This window comes from Peromyscus maniculatus, chromosome X (genome assembly GCF_049852395.1).
Source record: "Peromyscus maniculatus bairdii isolate BWxNUB_F1_BW_parent chromosome X, HU_Pman_BW_mat_3.1, whole genome shotgun sequence".
NCBI lineage: Eukaryota > Metazoa > Chordata > Mammalia > Rodentia > Cricetidae > Peromyscus > Peromyscus maniculatus.
The window spans coordinates 33,203,464-33,230,816 of NC_134875.1; the positions used below are offsets into that span (position 1 = coordinate 33,203,464).

The following is a 27,353-nucleotide window of genomic DNA, read 5'->3' on the forward strand; positions in this document are numbered from 1 at the left end:
GGTCTACATGAGGAGGTCCGGGCCAGCTCGGGCTACACAGTGAGACTATGTCTCAAACAACAACAACAACAACAACAACAACAACAATAACAAAATCAGTTATAGACTTATTACCTTGATATTTATTAATTTATTGATTTTAAATTTTAGCTTGATATTTATGTAGTAGATACTAAAGAAATTGCACACCAATGACAAAATAAACTGTGTATGAGGTATTATGCTGAGTATCTGGTATGAATTTCCTCATTTAATCTTGATGATTCCACTAGAAAGGAAGCAAGCAGTATTATGACTGCTATTCAACTGATGAGGAAACTGAGACAAAGGGTACTTAGACAACGTGTGAAATCTTTTCCTGAAAGTGGTAGAACCAGAATCCCTCCTCAAGGCAGCTCTATGGTTTGGTTGGTTTGAAATTTGTATTTTTGTTTTTTTTCAGTGCTTTGAAATAGCTGTGTCACCCAGTCTATCCTTGAAGTTGTGACAGTCCTCCAGCCTCAGTCTCCCAAATGCTGACATTACAGGTATGCACCAGCAAGCCTGGCCATTCCTGGTGTTAAAGTTTACCAAATGTTGCCTCTAATATATGGAATATAAAGGAGTAGAGGCCTCAGAGAGTGGGGTAAGAGTCCATGGAATACAAACTTTAGAGCATATCTATGTATTTCAGAGGCCAGGCTTGAGTGGCAGAGCAGGTGGAGTCTGGAACATCTTCTGAGCCCCTGGAAAGCTCTGAGGAGTGCTCCAGAGGAAGCCGGTGTTGCCATTTGAATTTAATGTTATTGAAACTAGGAAGGACTCCTGGGGTCACTTATGCTAATGACCTTATTTTCCAAATGGGAAAAGGTGAAGCTTAAAGAGCAGGCAGTCATCACATAGCTGATTTGTAGTAGTAGAAGAAGGTGGTGGGACCAGGCATTGCTTTCCTTTCCTTTTTTTCCTTTTCCCTGTGAAATACTGCTCCCCTTACATGTGTGTGAGGATTTTACTTAGAGCAAACCGGAGGTTTTAGCATCTCAGTTTGAAATAGCCAAAATAAACAACACATCTTCATGCATCCCCCCATTGATGGGAAAATATAGTCACAGTTCTGGGAGTATGCATGTTTTCAGGACCCATTTCACTGAGGCTGTCAGAGAATCTGGTTGTCCTCACTGATTCTGAGCTCGGAGATTAAACCTATCCCCAAACAGCCTCACTTTCCTCAATCACCTATAGCAGGCACAAATGTATTGAACCTTCTCTGACAGTATTTATACTTCCTGGGCTAAGGAGTTCCATATATTTACTTACCACGGTGTACAGTGGGCCTGACTTTGACTTGCCTGGAATTTGTTCTTTTTAAAGGTCCATGAAGGATCCCCCATCATAACATAACAGCCCTGGTCCAAAAGGTCATTTTCCCTTTTTCTTTTATCATGGTGGTTTCAAAGTTTAACCACTTACTCCATATTCAGGAGACCTACTTTTAGTTGCTCCTTAGTTGGTAAACAACAGGTGCAAGGACTCTGTGTGATTTCTGCAGCATGATAGAGCTCTCTCCCTGCAAAGCTCCTAAACCAGGGCAGACAGACAGTTCCCCTCTGCAGAAGCTGTCAGAATGACTAAGGAAAGGGAAGCTGCCTCTGGAACTGGGGTCCTTTTCTACCAGAAGGCAGAAGGGAGTACTTTAACATTGGAGAAGGGGATGAACCTTGATGGACACCATCTAGGCTCTAGTGGCAGTTAGTGAAGACAGTCAGAACTTTAGAGCTAGGAATAGTGAGACCACATTTGGGTTTATCATATTAGTACATTTCACACTCCATATTTTAATAGGCTGCCTTGTTAGATGGCATTTATAGTCATCTTTGTAGCCGGCTACTGAAAAATTCTTTCCTTGTTTTTGTTTCTCATATAATAACTTTCTGTACCGTTGAACTTGAAAAGGTTGTCAGACACAAATGTTTATTTGCTGTCGCCTTAGCTGAAACAACTAATGGAAAGAGCAAAGTGCCCAACACGTATTTACTCAGCACCTAGAGCTATGAAATCCAAGGGACGTAGTGAGAGCTGAGGTGCTGTTGGGGGTGCAATTCTTCACTGGTGTGGACTTCATGCTTGCTACCATAAAGTGAACAGTCTTCTGATAGTAACTGGTATACCCCCTTCAAAGAACTGGAAATCATATGTTCAAGGAATTGGCCAGTTTCTCCACTTTACCAAGTTTTTCCAAAACACATAAATGGGGAATTGCTGCAAAGACAAAAATGTTAATTGCTGCCATGGTCATTGCTAAGGAAAGTTGCCAGCACCTTGGAGTCTGAGCAACTCACCTATCACCTTTCTGACTCCATATTCCCCCACATCTGGAATGCAATTGCATTTTAAAGCATAATAGTTACATGATATTTTCCTTATCCTTTCATGAGATCCCGATTAATTAGTTCCTACCTATGTGGATTCTATAAATAACTAGATTATTTCCTTACTCTTTTCCAACAGAGGTCAACTAATAAAATGCTATAGTGAATGTTTGTGGACTCTGGGAATGTGGAAGAAGTAAGTTCTAGTCCTACTTCTGTGAATGGATCTCTCTGTTTCTCTGTCTCTGTTTCTGTCTCTTTCTCTCATTATATATAATACAAAGATGTTGGTTTACATGATTCCAAAGGTCATTTTTGTCTATAGCAGTTTATAACATTCCTTACAAAACATTTTCTGAGGCTTTCAATATTCTGCCTCATCGCCAGCATTATCTGCATCTGCTATCCTGCCTCATGACAGCTGCACACTACATCTAACTTTATACACGTCATAGTTTCCAAAGCTCTTGAAGTTGGAAAAAGAACCCAAGTTCTATTTCCCTCTTAGCTACTACACAACCTATAACCTGGCATCAGTGGTTTTACTAATATTGGTTTCGGTTTCTTTATCTACAAAGTGGGGACAATAATACCCGAGCTGTATACTTTACATGAGTGTTATGAAGATCAATTTAGCAAATGTATGGAAAGGTGCTTTGAAAACTGTGAAGTATATAAAGTTAGATGTAATATATAGGAATTGAACTCAGAGATTTGGCTTCAGATTATAACTACATTTTCTATATGGTCTGCCTGAGTTTTATAATATGTATCTGCCCTGTAACTTTTTGTTTTTTCTTATTTTTAGTTAAAATATAATTATATTATTTCTTCCTTTCTATCCAACCCTTCCCATAATCCCCTTGTTCCCTCTCAAATTCATGACTTATTTTTCTTTAGTTATTATTGTTGCATACACATGTATTCATAAATATATAAACACAACATGCTGAGTCCATATCATGTTATTTGTATGTGTGCTGGATAGTTTTATGTCAACTTGACACAAGCTAAAGTCATCTGAGAGGAAGGAACCTCAATTTAAGAAAATAATTCCATAAGAATAGGTGGTAGGCAAGTCTGTAAGGCATCTTCTTAATTAGTGATTGATGTGGGAGGGCCCAGTCCATTGTGGGTAGGTAGTGTCACTTGGGGTGGCAGTTCTGGGGTCTATAAGAACGCAGGCTGAGCAAACTATGTTGAGCAAGCACGTAAGCAGCAGCTCTCCATGGCCCCTACATCAACTCCTACCTCCAGGTTCCTGCCCTGCTTGAGTTCCTGTACGTCCATGACGAACAGTGAAATAAACTCTTTTCCTCCCCAACTTGCTTTTTGTTAATGGTGTTTTATTGCAGCAACAGCAACCCTGACCAAGACAAGTATGTATATAATTTGAGGGCTGAACACTTGGTATTGTATAACCTATAAAGGGGCTCATTCCCAGGAAAGACTAGATCAATTCTCCCTGTCTCAGCATTGGTGGAGCCCTGTGAGACTCCTCCTTTCCATGACAGCATGCCTATTGGTGTCATCATTATTGGGATTCTGTTGAGACAGCTGCATTGTTGGGGTAAAATGAGTACAGCTTTTCTCTTCCTTTTCTGAGGCAAGTCTTGTTGTATATCCTAGACTGACTTCAACGATCCTTCTGCCTCAGTCTTCTTAAGTGCTATGGTTATAGGCATGTGCCACTCCACTTTCATTTTCTGCTGTGTCTGGTGGGAGAACAGTGATCATTGCAGAAAGGATAAGTCACTATTAATTACACGTTTATTATGTTTTCAAACCTGAGCTAGAATATTGATGTTACAGCAAATTGGTGCATAATTGTAAACTTCTGTGAACTGAGAATGAATGTCCCTGAATGCATAAAATCTGGTAGTAGTGTTATATGTATAACTCCATATAGGGTAGTTATTTTATGTATCACAAATATGTGATAAAATAACTGTGGTATAATAAGTATAAATAGTAATTGATCATTTTTTAAATGTAGGAGGTCTAGAAAAATCTCCCCAATAGAATAAAGTTATGAACCCCCCAAATGTGGTAAAAGTCAATGTTTCTTGCCTTCCCTCCCTTTCTCCCCCTTCCTTCTCCTTCCCCTTCCTTTTCAGCTGGGGATATACCAGGGCTTTGCCCTCGATAACTAAATGCTCTATCACTGTGTTACATCCCCAGCTTTGATTTTTGCTCTGTGCAGCTAATTTTATTCATCTATAGTTTTGAAGTATTTTTTGAAAACACTGATCATGAATTAATTTGACGTTTAATTTCTATAATCACTAAAAGGTTGATTACATTTGAAAATTGGTTTGGGGTACTATAACTTATAAATGTGACAGAATTCAAGAAAACAAGATACCAAAAAATAAAAATAAAAGTAATAGGCTATACAGTTTTGCTTTAGTAAAGATTTCCAGTGGGAAGGTTGCAAAAGATGGTGGGAGCCACCACACTGAGAAGTCCATATTCTCATCTTGCTTCTGTTTCCGACAATGCCACATTGCCATCATCTTTGGCAAATGTCTTTCTTTTTTGTCCTCACTTTCCTCATCTACAAAATGAGGTAGTTGGACTAGAAGTACTTGATATAGCTCCAAAATTATGTGATGTGTAAATGGACTCCACACCTTTAGCCTTTGTTTTGCTCACTCCTGACTATGAATCAAAGGGTAGTAATGCTGACAAGTTAACACCGGAGTCACTAAATGAAAGATATCATTAACTATGGCCCCTGAAACTCGAGCTTTACTGCATTTCTAATTGACTTGCTGCGGATTTATTTTTCCTTTCTAGCACCTATTTAAAACTGACAGGGTTGTCATTTTCGTACAGAGTGTCACTGTGCAGCAGTGAAAGCTAAGAGCAGAAGAGCTACGTTAAGAAGACATCTTGCAGAAGTGCCAAGAGTTAGGAGCCAGACTGCAATCCCACTTCTGCTCTTAGCCGTGGGACCTTGGGATAGTCACTTCGTCATTGAACTCTTGAGTTCCCTTTTCTGAAAACCATGTTTAAAAAATCTATGAGAAAAACAGCAGCAGGCTTGTGTAATAACGAGAAGAGGAGATGAAGCTGGTGGAGCATGAATATCTTGGGACATGAAAGAAAACAACCACACTGCTCTTGGTCATCACCCAGGTTTCAGCCTGCTGGAGACAGCCTGCTGGTAGACCAAGGCCTGATGACAGGAAGGCAGAGGACAGCTTTTTCTCAGCTGCCTGCATTGTCTGGTGGTCCTCAGAACCATCCTCCCTAGTGAATCTGCTTATGGAATTAGATAGTTAACCTTTGCTCTGCAGAGAAGGGGACTGAAATGTGGAAAAAGTCACGCTAGCAAAATTTCTCTGTTAACCTTTTCCATATCGCCTTCTTTTGCTATTTCCAGTCTGACTCAGGCAAGTACCATCAAAAAGAGAAAAAGCCAGCCACTCAAAAGGAAATGCTCTAAACATCCATCTTGTACATATCACCTGAAACTAAAGAATTTACAAAAATTGTGCCCGAGAAAGCTCAATTGATACTACATTTTTTTCCTAGATTGTGTGAAGATGCTGGGGTTTGCTTTTTTCTATTAAAACAAAACAGATTTTATATTGGGAGAAAGTTTGTTCTTTTCTTTAATCCAGCAAGTGCCAATGTTATCATGCCACATTCCATGCTGCTTTATCTAAAGCAGCTTGAGCCTTTATCCAAATCAGCATGGGCAGTAATAAAATCATACCCAATTCTGAGACAGTAAATAAGGAAGGATTACATCCTAAGGCATTCCACTCAGTTGTTGCATGGTTAAGGCCTAGTAGTGAATACAGCCTGAGTTTCTGATGTATCATAGAAAGTCTTCCCCTGCCTTTTTACTCCCAAACCAAGTAGCTTATACTCAAAGTGGCATGCTCAGTATTCAAAGTTTGTCCCATCCAGCTTGTTCTCAGCTATAGAATCCCAGGGGAGATGAGCTGCTATGCAGGGCTTGGAGAATGGCTAGACAGGGGAAAAATCCTTCCTCAGTTTAATTTTGAAGTCTTTGTTTTTAAGCACCTCACTATTCTGTGTTAATAGTAGCTACCATTTTACTCAACACTTACTACATGGCACATGTGATAAATGTTATGCATGAAAGATCTTCCTACTTAATATTCACAGCATCTGTATAACATAGTTACTGCTATATTCATCCTTATTTCACAGATGGGAAAGTGAGGCTCAGGGGTGTTAAGCAATTTATCCAAGGTCAGGCCACTGCTAATAAGAGAATAAGATTCAAATTCTTAGACTCCACTTCAGAACTACTCTTGTCCTTTAAGTGCTCCCAAATGGAATAGGAGAAACAGCCTTCCACTAAGGAAGGGTTAAGCAACAATCCTTTGCTACAAAGTGTAACAGAGGAAAATACAAGAACCAGGAGTGAGTGGTATAAAAAAAAACTGAGCAGTTCCAGGTCCCCTTTATCCTGGGGAAAACATAGCTCTGCTTTCCCCATTGTTTCAATGTCCTTGTGTCCCTATATGTCTATAGGCTATTGAAGGAAGAATCAAGGACAGTGAGTTGGTTCTGGCAGTAACCAAGAGGCCAAAGAACAACATGAATACCGATTCCAAAAAGTGGACTCAACTCTGTTGTACTAGAGGAGCTGCGCAGACTCAGATATATGGCCAAAGTGGCCTTCTGTTTTGCTTTCACCATTGTTAGGACAAGGCATTAAAAGACTTACCAAGGGCTTAGTGGTACCAACAGGTGAAAAGAACTGAGAGAAGATGTATGAGAAATGATTGTGTGCAGGGTAATGCCTAACAGGGAAGAGAATGCGTGGAGTATTTTTCTCTTCGCTTCCTCAGGCTCTTCATTTTGGGCCCAGGAAGAAAGTTCACTCACTAATGCAATGCCCAGGTGGCCCCTAAGCAGTTTTTTGATGCTTTTCCTGATTCTCCTCATTTGGCAGTCCCATTTCTAGAGCAGTTCTAGGCCCTGCCTACAGAGCCAATCCATTGGGTCCTTGGTCAGAGTTTCTTTTGAATCATTTTTATAGGAAAAATAGGTGCATTCTGAACCTTTGGGAAGTTGGAGTGGTAGCATGTATGCTGTTGACTAATCCCCCCTTCTCTCTCTCTCTCTCTCTCTCTCTCTCTCTCTCTCTCTCTCTCTCACACACACACACACACACACACACACACACACACCACCTCATAAAGATGATGCAGTTTGTGATTAAAAGCATTTTGAATTAAAAAAGAAAAGTTTCCTTGGAGATGAGACCATAGGTTTTCCTTTGCAATTTTGCCTTAGGTTATGCAGAGATATGCAACTCAGTTTCTTGATGATGAAGTGTCTGGGTAGCTTTTGCTGCCAAGAGTTAAACTGGATGTGCAGACTTGGATTCATGGGTGAGAGATGTTTGAGGTTAGGTTGGTGGGCTGGAAATAAGAGGGGGTGTTGTGATGGGTTTCTTGGCAGAAAAAACAATCTTTGGTTTGAGGAAGAACTTAGAACTGTAGAAAGGCTCAGAGAACAGCTGTTCAGGAAGGAAATCTGGGTTCTGAAGTGACAAGTGATTGCAGTTTTCAAATGAAACTAGGTTTCTGTTTTTAGGACAAAAAGCTCAAAATAATCTTGAATTAATGATGCTATCAATAATAATGGCCAGTGATTGCTGGACACTATCATACATGTTTCATATGAATTTGTGATTTCATTTCAAACTCCTGGCAACCCTAAAAGTGTTATTATTATTCCCACTCACATTGTGTGTGTGTGTGTGTGTGTGTGTGTGTGTGTGTGTGTGTGTGTGTGTGAGAGAGAGAGAGAGAGAGAGAGAGAGAGAGAGAGAGAGAGAGAGAGAAGCCAAACAGTATACATGCTACCACTCCAACTTCTCAAAGGCGTAATGAGGTCAAGTAACTTACTCAGTGTCTCATAAATAGTAAGTGAAAGAGATTGAGGTGAACAAAGGTAAGTAAGTGATAAATAGCTAGAAACACTATCCACTAGTTTTACGATCTGATAATTTGGTCGTGGAACCTAACAATGTGGGCAAGGTCAATAAATATGTATGGAACTTTCTAGATACGGAAAATGTTGAGGGACTCCAGTTGGATTTTATTTTCTCAATTAGAAATGAAGAGACCTGGTAAGACCTAGTGATAGGCTATCAATGATAAAAAGTCTCAGATACCATCCAGAAGGACCTCTCTACTTCAATAATTACAGAAACTAGAACCAGAAATACAGAGGCAGGCCTATAGTGAATGAGGAAGTTGATGTCAGATCCAAGACTAGAACTGGATATCTGTCTTAACTCCTGGTCCTTTACTCACTCTCACAAACCTCTGTTCCCCTTTTATTGTTTCCCAAAGCAGTAGAAACATGGGATCGAAAGTGTTCACTTCTCTGTCATTTACTTTATGACTTTAAAGTAAATTGTATGATGGTATATGTGGGAAGTTGGCCTTAGTTCAGACTCTAGGCATGCCTTCACTGAGAAACACATCATCCTGGAGTAGTTACCTAGTATTCATAAAATTCTAATCAAGAACCGGTTCTATAGGCACCCAGGCATTTATCTCCAATTAACAACAAAGGCTTTGTTCGTTAAATTTCCCACTGGTGAATAAGTAGTGTCCACTATTTGTTGACTGGCTATATATGTGTCAAAGGTTATGATTTTCAACCTAAAAGAAAGAAAGTATTGATAGGGATTCTTGGTTAGTTGGATCTTGCCACTAGATGTTGTCTTGTCACCTCAAGAGCACCAACACTGACAAGGAACTGAACTTGACTGAGTCCAAGAATAGGATCCCGAATTGTTTTCTTATTTACTATATTTTAATGAGAAACGGCATTTTTTATGTGTCCTGCTGTTATTTCTGGTAATGGGGTTATAATGAGAACACATATCCCTCTCTCTCTTACTATGGCAGGCTATTACTAGCCTACAAGCAGTGTCTAATGATAGGGCATGACCAAGGTGGCTTATGTTGGTCTGAAACTCCAAAGAAATAAGGATATATGCCCATTTTGGACATTGGCTTAAAAACAATAAGCCCCTCTCTCTTGAAATATAGGAGAGGACTCACCTTAGGTGATTCTCCAGAGATTCTTAACTGATAGAATGTCTACAACTTGTGGGGAGTATATATGAGAAGCCTAGAAATTTCTAAAAGCAAGCCCCCTTAGAAGACCTCTTCTGATCTGACAAATATATCTCAATGACTCCATGCCAGAATTCTGTCCTTGCTACACACCTCACCATTTCCTGATGGAAGGTTAGAGTTGAGGTGGCATTTAGCTATGGAAAGAACCATATAAAGTGTTGTGTATGTAAGATTACTTGTATGTGTTCAAGAGACAGATAGTTCAGTTATGATAATGTACCTTAATGTTTTGCTAAGAGAGGGCAAATGGGTTTTGCTACCCTCTGAGTACAGCTTTTCTTTTTTCTCTCTGCTTTTCTCACTAGTTATAATGGCCAGTTAACAGTTTTCTCCAAACCAGTAATTAGCTGCTAAATGGAGTATACCACATATTGTGGTATAGATGTCAGAAACATACACAGCTTTCACATCCAGTCATCTTAAGGACTACTGAAGGTACCTTGTTTCTTTCATGGTGGGTTAAAAATGGGATTGGTTGTACAAATAGAGGTATGGAACATAGAGATGGTCAAAGGCTTTACTATTCCTTATTAAACATAACTGTCTAATGCCCCAATTACATGATGTGTTTGGCCCTTATAATCATTTAAGATTTCAACTCCATTTGAGTAAGTCTCTAGAGGCCGAAAATTCTCTTGGTGCCACCATGTAGCCAGCTGTGTAACCTTGAGCTAGCTGCTTATGAATTTTGAATCACTTCTGATTTCTGTTTTGTATAAAATTGGGTTGAGAGCGCCTCACTTCTGGAAATGTAATGATTCCTTGAGATGTAACATATAAAATTCCTTGGACGATGCTTTTCATGTGGTAGAGCATCAATGACTGGTAGTTATTATTTAAGCTCTGTTTTTAAATTTGTTGATAACAAACATAGGAAGGAAGACCACAATGAATGCTACAGTAAATGATTACAACACATCCATTTTAATAAATGGACTGACATTTGCCATGACATCTAGTTTATAGCATGGTTAAGGAACCATCATTGGCTAACAAGCAAAGATGAGGAGATGCAATGTAAAAATGAAAAACATTCCCTTGTTTCTACTTACTGTCTCCGAGTTGTTGCTTTCTTTGCTCCAGGGACTAGGAAGCTAGTCTCTTAGCTTTTCCAAGTCCTATCCTAAATTTTCAGCTTGAGAGCCAAACTTGCTAATGATTATATGGGCCAACAGTACTTCAACTGCACAGAGAAACAACTTGCATGAAAATGCTTAGGCACAATACTTTGTGCTTAGTGGGTGTTTAATGGATTTTAGTCTGAATCTGCATGTCTCTGTTTATAGTTCAGGCTTTATTAAATATATGATACTCAAATTGAGTGAATGTTATTAGTATTACCACAAAGCTTGTTAAATAGGCTTACCATATATTTTCTGATTCATACATGGGGGTATGAACTAGGAATTCATATTTAATAAGCATCTCTGGTGATTCTGATGAAAATGGCCCAATTCAAGACATACTGTTTTAAACTAATCAACAAGTAGCCTTGGACATTGCATGAGATGAAAGGGTAATTGAGGCTCTATAACAGGTTCTGGCTGACTACAAATGTCAGAAGCCTTTCTCTCTTAAATGTACAATTCACTCACACAGAGAGCACCGTATTAACACCTTTATCCATATACTTACCTTTCTGTGGGCTGAGTCATGATCTCTACCTGTTTCATCCATTGTCTGAGCCGTTTAGAGCAACAGCAAAGATGGGCTTTTCTTGCAGTGAGTAATTGGCAACAGATCAGCCAACTATGGATAACTGAAAGTGTGTGTGTGTGTGTGTGTGTGTGTGTGTGTGTGTGTGTGTGTGTGTGTGTGTGTGTTTATCATAGCAGTGTTTAACAGCTTAAAAAACTACTCACTACTTTCACCTCAGAAAGAGATTTTACTTCTGAAAGTTTCCCACAGTAACTACAGAAAATCCTAACATTACAATTACCCATGGCAACAAACAACCATGCATAGAACAGGCAGCAGGCTCACATTAGAATGGAGTGACTCCATGGGCCCAGAGCCACTATAATAATCACACATAGATAAGATCCTAGTGAGTAAAGGACCAAAGTTTACTACGGAGGACAAATGTGAAAAAGAGATGGTGTATAATTCACTGACCCTTCTTCCATCAAGGTCTCCTACTACCTTCTAAATGCCCACTATCCTTCTTTGTTCAACTGTTCCTTTGTTCCTTTGGCAGACTGGTGTCTTATTCTGGGTCACTTACCTGACCTGGATATCTCCTTCTGAGGAGTCTTCAAGGTAATAGGTGGTAATCTGAATAAATAATTCTGCTTTAAATGTCAGTGGGTAATAATCATTTAGGTCATTCCCTCCCAGATAGTACACTAACATTTTAGTGCAGGGTTCCAATGCAATAACACAGATAAGTGAATTTGTAAAATTTATGACTAAAAGCAGACTATTAGAGTGACAGTATCTTGAGGTGGGATTGGATTAGTTTCAGTCTTCAAAGGTCACTGGATACACTTTTAATGTCTTCCTCGGATCAGTCGTCAGCTAAGATATGTTGGAAAGCAACATAACACTTCTTCCCTCACTTTGAGTATCTTGAAAATTGAGTCAATTTTTCATTCTCCTGGAAAAAGATAGTACTGTGCTGTACTTTTTGTTTAAAACCTCTGAAAAGCTGATGTTACATGCCTCCTTCTAGCATGTCTTGACCCAGAGAAACTAAGTGGAAATAGAGTCGGAGCCACAAACCAACCTTAGATCTCTTGAAGTAGTTTTTAAACGTTGCACTTTGTGCCGGGTGGTGGTGGTGGTAGTACACGCCTTTAATCCCAGCGCTCGGGAGGCAGAGCCAGGTGGATCTCTGTGAGTTTGAGGTCAGCCTGGGCTACCAAGTGAGTTCCAGGAAAGGTACAAAGCTACACAGAGAAACCATGTCTTGAAAAACCAAAAAAAAGTAAAAAATAAAAAATAAAAATAAAATGTGGTACTTTGGGATGTGGAAGGTAGCTCAGACACTGTCATCCCGATTCATGTGCTACATTCTCTCTCAGCCTGTCCTGTAGCTCACCTTCTACATTCTTACAAAAACCAACTCTAAGTATATGTTCTCAAAGGGCATCTAATCATGCTACCTAACTGCGTGAAATGGACACAAGATTATTGGGAATATGATGGAGACATCTGTGAGTCAGAATAAACCAAATGTATCTCTTATAGAACTTTGTTTAGTTAGTGAAAGTGTACAAATCTTGATGATAAAATTATGTCTGAAAGAGCTATTACTTTGGTGAATACAGTCTCCCAGCTTTGGACTCCTCTTTTTGTTCAAAGTGTGATTTAAGGGCCATCAGCATTAGTATCACCTGGGAATTTGCTAGAAATGAAAAGTCTTGGGCCCATAGCAAACTTTTAAATCAGAGTCTTTAATATGCTCTTCAGGCATATGGTATATACATGAAAGGTTGATAAATGGCATGTGCCACATGGTGAGGGATCATCACCCAAGTGTTTTGTGTGTTATCCATGCTTCTTACTTTTGCAAAAAAGGATGAACAGTGTTGTGTTGAGGATAACTGCTTAAAAAGCAAATGGCAGTTGGGAACCACGGAGCAGGAGGTTGTTTTTCTCTCTAATATGCAGTGTGAGATCAGAAGAGAGTATAGTGGTTCCTTCCATTGGGAGAAGGACCAGAATGTATGATTGAGCCAAGATAAGAAAAGGCTAGAGGGAATGACAAGGAGATGAATCTTATCTAGGTTCCAAGTACGTCAAGTGCTGCCATCACTGACATGGGATTCCATATGCCATTCTAGAGAATAGAAACTTTCTTCATGAGACTCATCTTTCCTCATCTCAGCTAGCTTTTGAGTGCATCTAGTGCTGCCATCACTGACATTCAATTCCATATGCCATTCCAAAGAATGGAAACTTCCTGCATGAGACTTAGCTTCCCTACCATCCTCATCTCTTCTATGACTTTCTTCTGGTACAGTGCATCTCTTGCTACTGCCCACAAATCTTACAACAGCCACTTCAATACAATGAAGCCTTATGTACTTGGCTTCTTCCCAAAACTGTCCCAAAGACTTTCAAGTTGTGCACAGAGAAACTGACTCTACAGCTTTGCTATCCCCATACTCGTCTTACTATGAGGTGCCATCCTTTGCCTGATTAAAAAACAACAACAACAACAAAACCCTTTCATTTAGGTAAACAAACAATCTGAGCATCATATTCCAAGACCCTCCCATTTGAGTATCTTTCCCTGAAATTGAGATATGATGGTTCTTATCGTCCTAGGTTTTAAAGTCAATACTCCCTAAAAGATTATTTTAATCTTTTCTTCCACAGCTTTAGACTATATTGCTCTATTCAGGAAAAAAACTGGTATCCCCAAAGCAGTATATAGTTCTTAAGGAGAATGAACTAAGAAGAAGGACTTTGTAATAAAGAAGAAGAAAAAAGATTTAGACTCTAAATGTAGAAAATAGTCCCTGTGTAAAGTCAGTGTAGATGGGACAGTAATGAGTAGGTGATTAGAGACCAGCCAACAGGCACGAGCTCAACCACCAGAGTAAAAAATGAAAATAATGGTGACAAATGGAGTAGAACTATGAAAAAGACAGACTCTGCCCACATTACCGCTTTGCTAAGCATTGACTCTTTGGGGAGACAGTGCCCCTAACTCTGTGTTAATTCAAGAGTTTAGGCTGAGACTATTTGAAACTCTGTGTCTGGAGCCTGGGTATTTCCTGAGCCGCTTTCAGGAGAGAGAGAGTGGCTTTTGTGCATGAACCACTTCCTCGTTTTGTTGATGTACACCTATTGCCTCCACTGGTTGTTTTAATGGTGCTCTCTCTTGGACATTTCATCGAATTAAACCCAAAGCACAAAAATACAAAGGGATGGAATCAAAACATGATTAAAAAACTGGGTTTCTTGTTCTTCATAGGAGGTAGAAAGTTTTACAAAAGCTCTTTTAAAATATAAAGAGCTAAAAAACCCAAAAGCAAATCATTTGGATAAGGACGTTTATTCCTCTGCTCCAAAGTAATGAATTCTAGCTCCTAAATGTCTAGTCATCTCTTAAAATCTTTGTCGTCTTTTAATCCTTAAGCCAGTTGTATAAATGTGAAAGATCTCCTGTCCAGAAAGGCAGATAAACAATCACACGTCAGCACCTTCGTTTATTTTCAGTCTGTCAAAATAGAACCGTCTCTGAGTACCCATAAAAATGAAATTTAAAGATATCGCCAGGGCCCAAACCATGAAGGCAGCTCCCTCTTCTCTCACTCGATTTTAGGGACTAGGGAGGGAGATGTACAATTAAGAAAACAACCTCCATTGAGGTAAAAGTCAGGTGATAAGGAATACCAGTTTCAATTAGGAGGAAAACAAATTTAAATTGTAGAAAGAAAAATCATGGCCCATTTTTCAGTAAACACAGATAGAATGACAGAGTAATTCTCTTTTTACTCTTTTCTAAACTCTCCTTTTCCCCCTCCCTTCACTTCTTAGATCAATACAAAGCTGTCTTGTATGAGAGGTAATACACTTTGCAGGAAGCTCACCTTTACAGCCTGCTGATTGCCATCTATTTTTATGGCCCACATGAACAGCCTCACCTTCCTCCCTCCTCCATCCCAAAATGTAGATTAAGAAAAAGATGATAATAAACCTTGTGAGAAGGTGACTTAAATCTGTGACTGGCACCACTGAGGCGACCTCTTCCTGCTTCAGTGGGCTAAGCCAGCTGGCCAAAAGGACTGAGAAGAGAGCTAAGCCAGTGAGTTTCCTGACGACTAGCCAGCAGAGAGAGCAGAGGAGGCAGGGCAGCAAAGGTGCAAAGATCCTTCAGTGATGGGGTGGGTGGAGCCAGAGAAGATAATGGTTAGGACCCCAGACTCTATTGGAAGGCAAGAGCCTTGATCTCAGGGTCTTTAGCTTAGTTTCTAGGCTTATATGATGAAGACAAATGCTCAAACAAAGCCAAAACAAAACCCATCCAATTGCAGAGCTTGTGATCAACAGAGACATTTCCTTTCAAAAAGGACCGAAACGGTTAAGTGGCTCCTTCCTGGCAATTAGAGTAATTAGATAATTAGATTGTGACTCTGTGGGTAAGAGATAGAAGCCTGTCTCGGCTAAGTACACTTGGTAGCAAAACACGTTCAGTTATAAAGGGAGCAAGTTCTCAGTTTGCAGGTATATTTCAAGTCACTTGTAAAAATTAACAGAAGGAAATTTTGCTGTTGGTCGGTTAGGTTTAGCTGACAAAAGAGATTTTGCCGGGGGCTCCATCAAAGCTTGTACTCCTAAGTCTTCCTCTCAGTCCCACCGTCAACGCTGAGCTTCCGTCAACAGATTTTTATTTAAGCCAATGCATTTAGATCACAATTCTGTGGTGAAGAACCTCTAAGGTTACATTTGCCTTTTCCCTGCTTCTCACAAACAGTACGTAATCCACGAGCACATTTGTTGGCTGTAAAGGTGTACAACAGCAATTTTTGCAATGACAGTGCGGAGCGGGAATATGAGATCTGTGTGCTAATGAGCTGACACTGCAGAGGCTGGGGCGGTGTAGTGTGGAGTGCACTACAAGTGCACAGCAGCAAGACACAGGAGGGGACTTCAAGGGACTCAGCGGTATTTCCTGAGGAACCAGGACAGCAAAGTCACACCATGGAACCCAGCAGTCTCCTGATATTTCCATACCCTTCTAAGCCAGAGAATGATCAGATCGGTTTGTTTTCCCCCCTAAATGCTTAGATCTGTAACTTGAAAAATGTGTGTGCATTATTTTTCATATGCACTAATAATGTGTGTGCCTGTGTATGTTTACGGCGTACATGCTGAAACCAATTTAGTCACACCACCATTCTCTCTGCATTTACCCAGCTAAACTGAAAAGTGAGGCAGTGAACTCTATTAATTCCTATGAAATGGGAGCATGTGCTCTAAATCAGATGGGTCTGTCTGAGAAACTTCAATTCTCTTCTGAGCAAAGATCCCAACTGAACCACCTTTCAAAGCCAGGGGGGCTTTTATTGGCCTCTTAAGACACAGAATGAAGTTAGAGTCTGTCTTAAGCAAACCTCTTGAGGCTTGTGCAAAAAAGCTTGCTTGCTAGTAGAGTCTTTAAATAGCTGGTGCCTCAGATTCATTGTAAGAATGACTTCTGAATCCACTGTATGGAGCAAGGTGACAATGCAGAGGGGAAGCAGAGGTCAGGGGCATGGACAGAAGGTATTACTGTTTGATTATCCCTCATATTTCTGTTTACCTGCATACCTGTGCCCTAGAAAGTACATGTTTGCCTTGTGATTGAAGACCCAGAAAAGATCATGAGATGAGATCAACTCTAGCTCTAAAGAAAGCTAAAACCAGTAAGTCTGCAGGACAACAAGCAAGGTTCTATAATTTTTGCTAGCTCAGTTCCACACTGAACTAGATAGGAGGGATAGATGAGCAGATTTGGACTCATGTGAGGTTTCCCCTAGATTTCCTCAGCTAGGAAGGCCAGAGGATGCTGGAGTTGCCCGTTTCCTCTGTACAATTAGGTAATCACTTGGAGGAATTGGATCTGCAGTCATTTGCTTGCTTCAAGTACTGTTAGAATTGCACACTTGTATTTGACATATATGATTCATGTTCCCACAAGAAAAAGAACAATCAAGGCCGCCACGGGGGGAGACAATAGACATGTCTATGGTTTCTCTGCCCCTTGGACCATTGTTTTCAGAGGCTATGGACTATGTAGGTGTCTTTCTCACACTAAGCCACCAAGCAGCAGCTGCCAAGAGATAGCTTTGAGATCTGACTCCCATTCAACAATTGTGACTTCCAGACGTGACTGTTTCAGGGACCACAGAAGATGGCAGCTTTTCTCCTCTGTCTTCCGAGCTAGCTGTAAAGTTGGAGAGTGCAACAGGCAGCTAGGCACACATCACTGATTTCTAGATAATTCTCCCATGTGTACTGTGTGGTTGTGCATGCAAATGTGAATATTTGACATAACCAAGGAGGTAGTTTCTTTTTGGTTGTTTTTCTTGTTGCCTACTGAGAATTACCCTTCTCTCACACTCTCAAGTGTGTAACCATAACCTAGCCTTGTAAGTAATAGTGTGTTAAAGTTGAGATTTTTATCAGTTGCTTTTCCTTCTCCATCATTGTTCCTTTATTGCTCTGAAAGGTAAGGAATTAAGACAATTCAGCACCAATATGGATGACTTATTGCCTGTTTATGAACCCAAGATTTTTCTCATGGCAAAGTTCATTTCCTGACTGTTGTTCAGGTAGGGTTCTGATAGCCATAGGCTGGTGAGTGTCAGACCAGTTTGATCATAAGAACAGGACCCGGAGCTTTGGAAATCAATCATTCCTGAGAAGCCAAATAGATCTTTTAGCTCAGTGTTCATCAGTGGAAAGAGAGTGAAGGGAGATGAAATACATATGATTTGTCGTTAGTTATAATATACCCCGTTAGTTTCATGTATTTGGTTTTAAATCTGTTCTAATTGATATTTAGGAAACTGCATTTGAGATTCAGCCTCTTGAGGCGATCACAGTGCAGTAGGATTAAGAAGCAGATATGCCTTGTAAATGTTGAAGAGAGGTTGGGGATTACAGAAATAAGACACACAGTATAGCCAGACATTTTGTAACTTTCACACTTAACTAAAATTATTACATTTCTTTTTTGTCAGTGTTGGAAAACCAAAGAATGTCAAATACAGAGTGTCTCAGAACATGTTCATAAAAGCACCTTTAGCTAATTTTTTTCTTAAGGCTGGTGACTGTTAGATGTTTTGGAAAGTCCTTCTTTACTTCCCCTACCCTTTTAAATCTTTAAATTCAAAGAAAATGTGCTCTTGCATACCTGTTTAAGGATTGCTAGGGATTACATATCTTTTGAGATGGAAGGATTTGAAGAAAGTCATATACAAAGTTAAACTCACCAAGATGCAAATACCATTTATCAAAATGGAGTGAAACTTCAGATTTCAAACTGCACCATCCAAGGAAATAAGACATACTTTATGTTAATTGGCTTCATTTGGGAGAAACTTTTAGTGAAATAAAGCTTAGATGAAGAACTTGGTGTTTCTTACAAAACGTTCCCTTCATGTTAAAAAAAAAACCGGAAAACAAAACAAAACAAAAACAGACAAAAACCTGTGTTTAACAAGCTAATAGTCATCTGGGTTCCTGTGATTTCCCAGTTAAAATCGCCCCTTTGCAAAGAGAAAATCATTGGTACCACTATGGATTTCAGAAATGACTTTGGGGCTGACGAAATCCCCTTTTAGTATTCAGTGTTCCTGCTTCAAGCCTCTCTCCACAAGCAACCTTTTGCTCTAAATTAAGAACTGTGTTTTCCTTAACAATTGTGTGTGTGTGTGTGTGTGTGTGTATGTATGTGCGTGCGTGTGCGTGTGCGTGTGCGTGTGTGTGTGTGTGTGTGTGTGTGTGTGTGTGCTTGCGCAAGCACGCCTGCACTCCTGCGCTGGCACAGACAGGATTGGCTTTCCAAAAATTCACCTGAGAACTGTCTTCTCTCTTCCTTTCAGGCTGCCAAGCATTAGTCACTTGCAATCAGTTTGTAGTCTTATCAGTTCATATAGGAGCTCTCTGGGAGGACAGAAAGAGGCCAGGGAATCCAGCCTGATCTATGGCTCAAGGTCACTTGTTTGCAGGGTTTTCATATGTGTTCCTATGTGTGAGGCAATCATCAACCCCAGCTCGTTCCTACCACCAGACACAGCTTTAACACTTAAGTATTGGACGCCCTGCATTGACTCAATCAAGGAGCTGCTGTTGCTTCTTTTTTAAATCCCATTTGAAATTTCCCTGAACAACCAGGCTATTTTCTTTCTTTCTTTCTTTTCCCCCAACAGAAAAGGGTGCGGGGGAGGGAACACCAGTTTAGCAGGGAGGAAAGTGAAAGTTTTGCATCAAACATAATTCATCACAGAGTTTTGCCCACTGCTTTCAGCCCCGCAGCAGAGTCCTTCAAGGTTGATTTACGCAACATGAACCTAGGATTGACTATGGCCTCAGTCTGCTTATTGAGGCAATCACCCCCCAGCGCACATACACGCAGACCCCCATGCATCACAAACAGAATGCAAATGAGGTCCTCTCAGGTCCCAAAGGGAGGCAACGCAGATCTACTTACAAGCATTAGTCACAGAAAAACTGTTGGAGGAATCCAAGTGGTCTACGTGGTAATTCAAATGGAAGGGCTTCTCAGTGGTGTTCTGGTTGGTGTTGTATAACTGCACGGCAAAACGGAAAGCACTATGCTCCTGCACCGTGTTTCTCATGAAAAGTCCACCTAGGAGCAAAGGCAATCAAGACTTGGCTTGTGTCCCCCCACTTCAGGATGAGTTAGAAAGTAGCAAGCATTAGATGTCAGGCCCCTCAGTGTTACTGGGAAGCTCAACTGAGGATTGATTTTTCAACCTGTGTGTCTTTCAATACTTATAAACTCTGATTTCCACTGTGAAAAATCTGGATTTTCTACACTGAGCAAGCTAAAGAGAAAAGATAAAGGTGATGGGGGGGGGGGGCTGCTGTAGGTAGGATGAAGGAACTGAAAATGGGACTTGGTTTTTTCTTAAGCTAGAGCCTGCCCCCAAACCCTGACTCCAGCCCCACCCCCACCCTTATCCCCACAGCTGGTTCTTTTTTTCCTCCTGGGGTACAGGGTTAGGGTGGGAAGAAAAACAGTTTTATTCCCATTGCTGTCCCAACCCATTCCCCATGAGCCACCTTCCCCCATGACAATACAAGGGGTTAGTTCAATAAAAGCAACAATTCTAACTTCTCTACTTGTAAATACAGGCAGAGGCGGGGAGAACTCCCTTCCGGCTAACTGGAGCTGGTCTCCAGACAGACACAGCAGCAATTCATGAATCCCTAGTCTGCGTGACTTCCCTGCTTGCCCGACTCCTTGTGTCACCCCCACTTCCTACCCCATCCTCCATCACCCAGCTACTTCCTTGGTCTTGGGGATTCAAAGTGGGTTCCATGTCCTCTAACACTATCCTGTCTCACTGGAGCCGGAGACGCGGGACAGGGCGACCTGGGCCCAGGTTATGCGTCCTGGTGCGGCCAGACAGGCAGTATCACCCTGGGACAACTTCCAGCGGCTGCAAGCATGCTGTGGCAAAGTCCAGAACAGCGAGCTGAAAAGCCGCGACTCTTAGCCTCTTGCAGCATCCCAATCTCCAGCTTGACTCCCTTGCTCCTTGGTCAGCTCAGAAAACCTGGCCACCCACCCGCATTAGCCCCAGGAGACCCCCTCTCTCATCTCGGATGCTCCCCATACTAGTCAGCTCCTTGCAGCTCAGGTCCCCAAGATCTCTGCTCAGTCCCCCATCTCTAGTCACCGTCCCCAAGCATGCAGGACAGGGACCGGCTTGCGATAGCCCCAGCCTCAGTAGGGCAGTGGGTTTCAGATGCAGAAGAGCCTGGGCCCCCTGGCTGGCTCTGGAAAGCTTACCTATGCTGATGGTGTTGGGGAATCCTCCGTGAGAATGACCCAAAAGCCCCAGGACTAAAAAGAAGACCGCCCGGAGCACGCTTTGCCCCATTTTCTTCTGCCTGGCCGTGCTACGCCTAAAACGAAGCTGACAAGAGCATGGGCGCAACTCGGGAGTCGTCAAAATAATAATAGAAAAAGAAAAAGAATTCGCCGGCTCTTACACCCCCTCCCCTCAACTTGCTCTCGCTCGCTCACTCTTCCTTTCCACCCCACACTAATCCTCCTCCTCCGCCGCCTCCTCCTCTTCTCTTCTCTCCCTCTCTCTTCTCTTCCTCTCTCTCTCTCTCTCTCTCTCTCTCTCTCTCTCTCTCTCTCTCTCTCTCTCTCTCTCTCTCTCTTTCTCTCTCTCTCTCTCTCTCTCTCCCTCCCTGCCTCCCTCCTTCCCTCCCTCTCTCTCCTCTCTTCCTCTACCCCCCTCCCAGGATCTCTCACACCCCCTTCCCACCCCCCCCCCACCTCACTTCTGTCTTCACACCAATCTGGAAGGCGGGTTCATTGGCTGCAAGCTGGGTTCCCCAAAGCGATTTCTTTGAGAGAGAGACAGAGACAGAGACAGAGACAGACAGACAGACACACACACACGCACACGCACACGCACACACAGAGACAGAGAGACAGAGATAGAGAGAGACAGATACACAGAAACAGAGACAGAGAGAGACAGAGAGAATGAAAACCGGAGCGAAAACAAAACAGTGGAAAACAAAAACAAAGAATAGGCAAGAGATAGAGATAAAGAAATAATAAAGAAATTATAAAGAAAACCAAATGACTCCCCCACCCCCGAAGATGGTGGATCTAAAGAGGGGGTAAGAAGAAAAGAGCTAAAAGCCTCAAAGGCTCAGCTCTGGTGAATTGGGTTCTTCCAATTGGGCCGGTAGGGGGATATTGATCAAAGTTGATCTGACGTGGAATTAAAGCCGCACACCGCTTAGCTCCACTGCAAACTGCAGCTCTGGACTGCAAAGCCTAGGCGCTGGCGTTTGTCAACACGGGAGATGGGATCAACAGAAATACACCAGTCCTCACGTGGACCGGACTTTCAAGCTGCAACCAGTTTCCTCTTTTTAAAAAGCTACATTGTCTCTACATTTGTACGTGTGCCTTAAAGATGAGGGGTCTTGAGGGGCGGTTAGTGATTACTCTTGAGTCTTTGTGAAGAGACTCAGAAAAGCAGTTCCCATCACAATGCGCCCTAAGATGCTGCGCATGCCTGGTCTCTGCCGCTCAGCTTTTACAGCAGAGAGAGATCCTAGGGCAAGTGAACAATTCCCTCCCGCATTCCCCTATTCCCGCAGCTTTGGGAGGTGTGTCCCTCCCCCTACCCAAGTGATGAGGCAGGTTTGCCAGTTGCGGGGGCTGTGACTGCTGAATGCTTTGGAGGGTATAGGAAAATAGTATGCGTATGGAAGTAGGAGCTAAAAGGTTAATGAAAAGGACGCTCAATCCTGCAGACCAAGGAGAGAAGTGTGGGAGTGAACTGGGATGGGGGTGGGGATTGAAAGTTAGGGTTGGAGGAAACTGTCCCCAGCTGCTTTGCACCCTTAACATTGAGACTTTAGATGTGTAGGCTGTTCCCTCCCCTAGTGAGTGCACACCCCAGAGACTGCCATTCGCCCCAAACTCTACTTCCTTTTTCCAAGCAAGGAGGAGAAAAGAATATATGAACTCCTCCAGTTCAACCTGGGTCTTGGCGAGGAGTAGTCTCCTTCACAGCATCTTGTGTCTGATACTCTTGCCCTACATTCTTCTCCATAGCCTCAGTCCCCTACTGGGACAAAAAGTATCTTCTGTCACAACCTTCATTCCTACCCTATAGCTAATCTGTAAAATCCAGATTTTTCTCTTCCCTACATCTTCTGTTTTCCCTTTCTTATCTTCTGGTCTGAGTGGAGAAAATGAGACTTTATGCCAGAGTAAAGCAAACTAATATACACGGGCCAGGGATGAGGAACAGGGGACCTACACTAATTACTCCAGGTCTTTGACTTTGGCAATACGTAGAATGGAGCCAAGAATAAATGGCCTCAAAACCCTGTGGCGACAAGAGAAGTAGTTCTCAGCTCTTCTCACATTCCTGACAATTTTGACAATGCCTAATCTCTAAATCCATCTTTCACATAAATTCTCAGTCTCCATTTTGACAGCCCATTATTGGCATGAAGGAAAAACTTGGGATCTGGAGAAGACTCCTTCTTCCAGTAGAAGGAACATTAGAGGAATAGAGTGAGCAGAGACAAGGTTGACTATCCCTTGACAAATAGGGAGAGTGCCACAGTATCATTGGAGATCATTAGGCCCAGGATATGGGTCCAGGTTCAAATCTACCTTCCATCACACATAGGTAGTAGGTGACCTTGACCAACTTTAGGAGTCTACATCCTATTGTTTTTGTCTTCAAAACGGGAATATTACTTTTTTCTTCTTTTTTTGTAAAGCTATTGTAAGAATTAAGTAAAATAATAGATACAAAAGCATCTAATTTACTATCTGACTCACAGAAGAATCAATACACGTTAATTTCCAAATTCCCTTCTTTCTAACCTTGCAAATTGCTCCCCTAAACCCCTAGTGCTGTCATCAGCCCTTCTCCCATCACCCCTCAGCACAACCTCAGACTGCTACAACGTTTTTATCAGTGTTGCATGGCAAAATCTTCCCACATTAGCACCTTGGGAGTCCCTGAAGATTAGATGGAATCTGTAACTAATGTTTTAATGGCAGACAATGACAATTTAATATTAAAATGCCACATTTAGAGAACCTCTTCCTTGTGTCAGACATTCTATGTCCCTTTTTTAAAAAGATGAAATAGTTGGTGTCTTAGTTTGAATGCCGTGACCCAAAGGAATAACTCCAATTAGTAGATTTCAGTTTTAAATTCAGATGGGTGTATATATACTTCATGTTGGGGGATGGTGTGTGTCTTTCACCACACCTCACTTCACTCCTGAAATCAGCCGGGTCACTATGTATGCTTGGCCAGCTATGAGCAAAGATGGAAGAAGAGATTTTTGGCCATCTCCACTGTCATTTGACCTAAAGAGTACTGCGAGTAGGTCAGGAACAAAAGATGAGAGAAAGGAGAACTTTTCAGCGCCTCTGCGCCAGCAAATCTAGCTTCCATCACCATCATCACCCTGTATGTTGCCCATCTCTTCTCTTTTCATCCCCCTATCTCTTATCCTTTCCCCTTTTCTCATCTTTCAATGTTTAGCTCTCAGTGAGTGGCAGCTGTTGGTCCAGTCTCATCTGAGCCAAGAGAGGCAGACCTGGTGGTAGATGCATATTGTTATTGGGTGAAAAGCCTGTGTTAAAGTGTGAATTATTTAGATATCAATCCCTTGTTCAAAGGAGCAGTGAGACACCTTTGGAACTTCATGTCTCATTTTCCAATGCAAGGCTGGAAATCATATTAGTAGCTTCACAGCCACAAGAAGTGACCAACGAAGACTCAAATCTCAACTGTCCTCCTGTAGTAAATAAGTAGATCACCACTAGACTCAGGATTACATACTTGTTTTATGGTTTGCAACATAATTTTAAGCTGCCTGTGAAATATAGCTTAAGTAGTAAAAACCAAACCAGAACAAAACAGCAGAACCCCCTATCCCCAAGCCCAGTTGATTGCAGTTTTTATTGGATTGTGAAAATAGAACTTCTTTTCATGAGATTTATAGTTCACTAAGGCTTGGGTTAGGTACACTTAGATAAGCAGAACGAAATGCTGGTTGTTAGGGTTTGGGGTGGGGGAGCGATACATTAAGCCTCATGCTTGCTAACTTGATATCTAACAAATAAGGAAAACAGCAACCTGAATCATCCTGATCCATTGGAAGGTTACTTCTATGCCTCTTAAAGGTAATAAAACAGAGATTTTTTCCCCCCTTTACTCGGTGGGAAGATAATTTTCTCGTCATTTGACTTGAAACTTCGATTTCTTCAACAAACACTTATTGACCACCTGCTTTATGACAGGCTATGCTAATCACCAGGGACAGAAAAGAGTGAGAAAATTTTTACCTTCAATGAATTTCAAGTTTAGAGCAGATGTAGTCACTGGCAATGACAGTGCAATATGGTAAGTCATCTGAAAGTGGTGTGCACTAGGTTCCCTGACAGCACACAGGAGTGTATTAGTATATGGGACTCAAGGCTTCCCTTTTAACCCACTACACAAACCAGGGGGAGCAAGGTGGTTTTGAAGCACTCTTCCTGCTTTTATATTAAATAGTTCTGGAATCCCATGAGCTAGGGATGTTCCAAGATCTGAAATACTGTCCAAATTCCAGCTAGTCAAACCATGAAGTTAAGAATGACTGAATTTTTATGACTATTTCTTGAATTTCTATGTCTAGGTGTTTTTTGTTTGTTTGCCTTTTTTTAAAGAAGAAGAGTACAGAATTCAGCCACATCTGGAGCTTCTTCATTAGGTTAAATATGACACATAAACAACCATGGACCCTCCACATGATTTCTTTATCATCTTATCTTTTCTACAATATAAACTCTCTGGAAACTTTGTTGGAATTCTTCAGTGTGGGTAGACTTTGCTGTGGCTGAAATTACAGACATAGGCTAAGTTGAAGCTTCTTCTAATAGAGGATATATGTGTGCCAGTAGAGAATCCTTTTGGATTGAGTTTACTGTGCCCAAAAGTAGAGCTATAGCAATTTCCTTAAAAGATAGTCATACCAAATGATCAGCAGTCAAGGGAATAATTGTTTGTCAGAAATATTTTCAGAATGGTTCAGCTTTTACAGATTGCATAAGTGTTTAGAGGTCAAATTTTGCCCTGAAGACATCTTTAGGAGGTTTTGGTATACAGACATTTTGAAGTGATCCTTTACTTTTAATATCCCTCACCTCCCACTTCCCTCTCTGCACTGAACACTTTTACAGCACCTTCTTTAAAAAAAATCCTCAGAGCTGGTGACCACACTTTGACCCTATCATTTCCTATATCACTAAGGATGCTTCACGCTGCAGGCAAGCACACATTTCTAAAGCTCGTATAACCAATAATAGAGATGCATTGGCTAATACACCTGGAAGGCCAAGAGGTACAGCTAGCTTCACAATCGATTTGACTCAGTAGTTCAACAATTTGATCAAGGATCTCCTTTCTCCCTGACCCCTTTTCTGTTTCTTGCATGAGGGCAAAATGGCTGGAACATTCTTTGGTTTCAAATCTGTGTCACATCATCTTGTATTAGTTCATACAAAACACCATGACTATTCAGGATCCAATCTGCAGCCAAATAATAACATATTCAGCCCTAAATTGCCAGAATCAGTCGCCATGGTGTGTGTGTGTGTGTGTGTGTGTGTGTGTGTGTGTGTGTGTGTGTGTGTTGACTATGTCCCATTCACAGGGCTTAGTATAGGATCACTTCTCCCCTTTCCCGACAAACTCAGGTGATTGGCACAAGGTTGAGATGAAAATGTAGAGGCTAGGAAACAGCCACAATAACTCCTAAAATGTATCTTCTTATTTATTTGCTCCCCTGACAGATGTGAACAGTAATAATTTTATTCTTGAAATTTTCGAAGACCCTGACAACTTGCTTTAGTCTAGTCTTTGGTGTGTTACAGTTTGATAGTTCACTGATTAGATCTGAGAGACTTGTGGTATATTGAGAGTTCAAGGTGAGAAACCGATAAAAATTAATTCCTATTTTACAAAATGTCATGGTAAATAGAAGTCCACAGACAATGAAACTAAATAATCAGAGAGGTTAAGTGAGCTCCCAAAGGTCACACAGCTGAATGGTGAAGAATAAAGTCTCTTTTCCCTCTAGGGCTTTATCCTGCAGGCCAGAGTCTTCTTCATGCTGTGAGACTGAGTATGTGAGAAAATTGAATTATAACAAAAATATTCTGCTGGGATGGGCACATCTTAAGAAGTAATTATCCCCTGGTGGGTTCTGAATGGGTTTGAAAACTGCAGATGGAAATCACATGGCTACGAGACTCCCAATTCTCACAAAGTGACATTCGTATAAGCTGCAACAATCTCTCTGATGAGAAGTGTTAATTTATTGTGAAATATTCCAGCTTATCTCCCACAGATGATATTGTTGACATTTTTATTAATGTACACATTTTTGCTCCTCTGGGAAGGTTAGAAATTGTCACTGGAACACACCATGGGTAAATCAGGGGGAAATTAACCCTCCAACCTAAAGTAGCCTGACCTGCTAGCTCTACCTTAAAAAGGTTGCATTTAGAAATGTTGAGAAATTCTGGGCCCCAATTGTTTAGGAAAATATTCTTTACATTGAATTGGAAAGGTTTCTAGTTACTTAATTGATTCTGAAATTTATATATTTACAT

At 41.2% G+C, this 27,353-nt stretch overlaps 1 protein-coding gene and 1 long non-coding RNA gene across 8 annotated transcripts in view; one reads left to right on the forward strand and one right to left on the reverse strand.

The window, feature by feature from the left end:
• Gria3 (glutamate ionotropic receptor AMPA type subunit 3) overlaps positions 1–21,730 on the reverse strand; it is a 284,667-nt gene extending 262,937 nt beyond the window's left edge. For 2 of the 7 annotated variants that reach the window (XR_013048255.1, XM_016000146.3), the window contains exons 1-2: positions 20,976–21,315; positions 19,647–19,805 (exon numbers count right to left, since the gene is read on the reverse strand). Coding sequence is in view for 5 of the 7 variants with exons in the window: in XM_016000146.3 (XP_015855632.1) it covers positions 19,647–19,805; positions 20,976–21,066 (250 nt within the window). In the remaining 2 variants the exon portion in view is untranslated. The other 5 variants (XM_006981558.4, XM_016000147.3, XR_013048254.1 and 2 more) reach the window with 5 other exon arrangements.
• On the forward strand, positions 445–5,942 carry LOC143270845 (uncharacterized). Its single transcript, XR_013048059.1, has 3 exons — positions 445–527; positions 2,488–2,544; positions 5,187–5,942. It is a non-coding gene; the product is annotated as an uncharacterized LOC143270845 (long non-coding RNA).
• Positions 21,731–27,353: the final 5,623 nt, after the last annotated feature.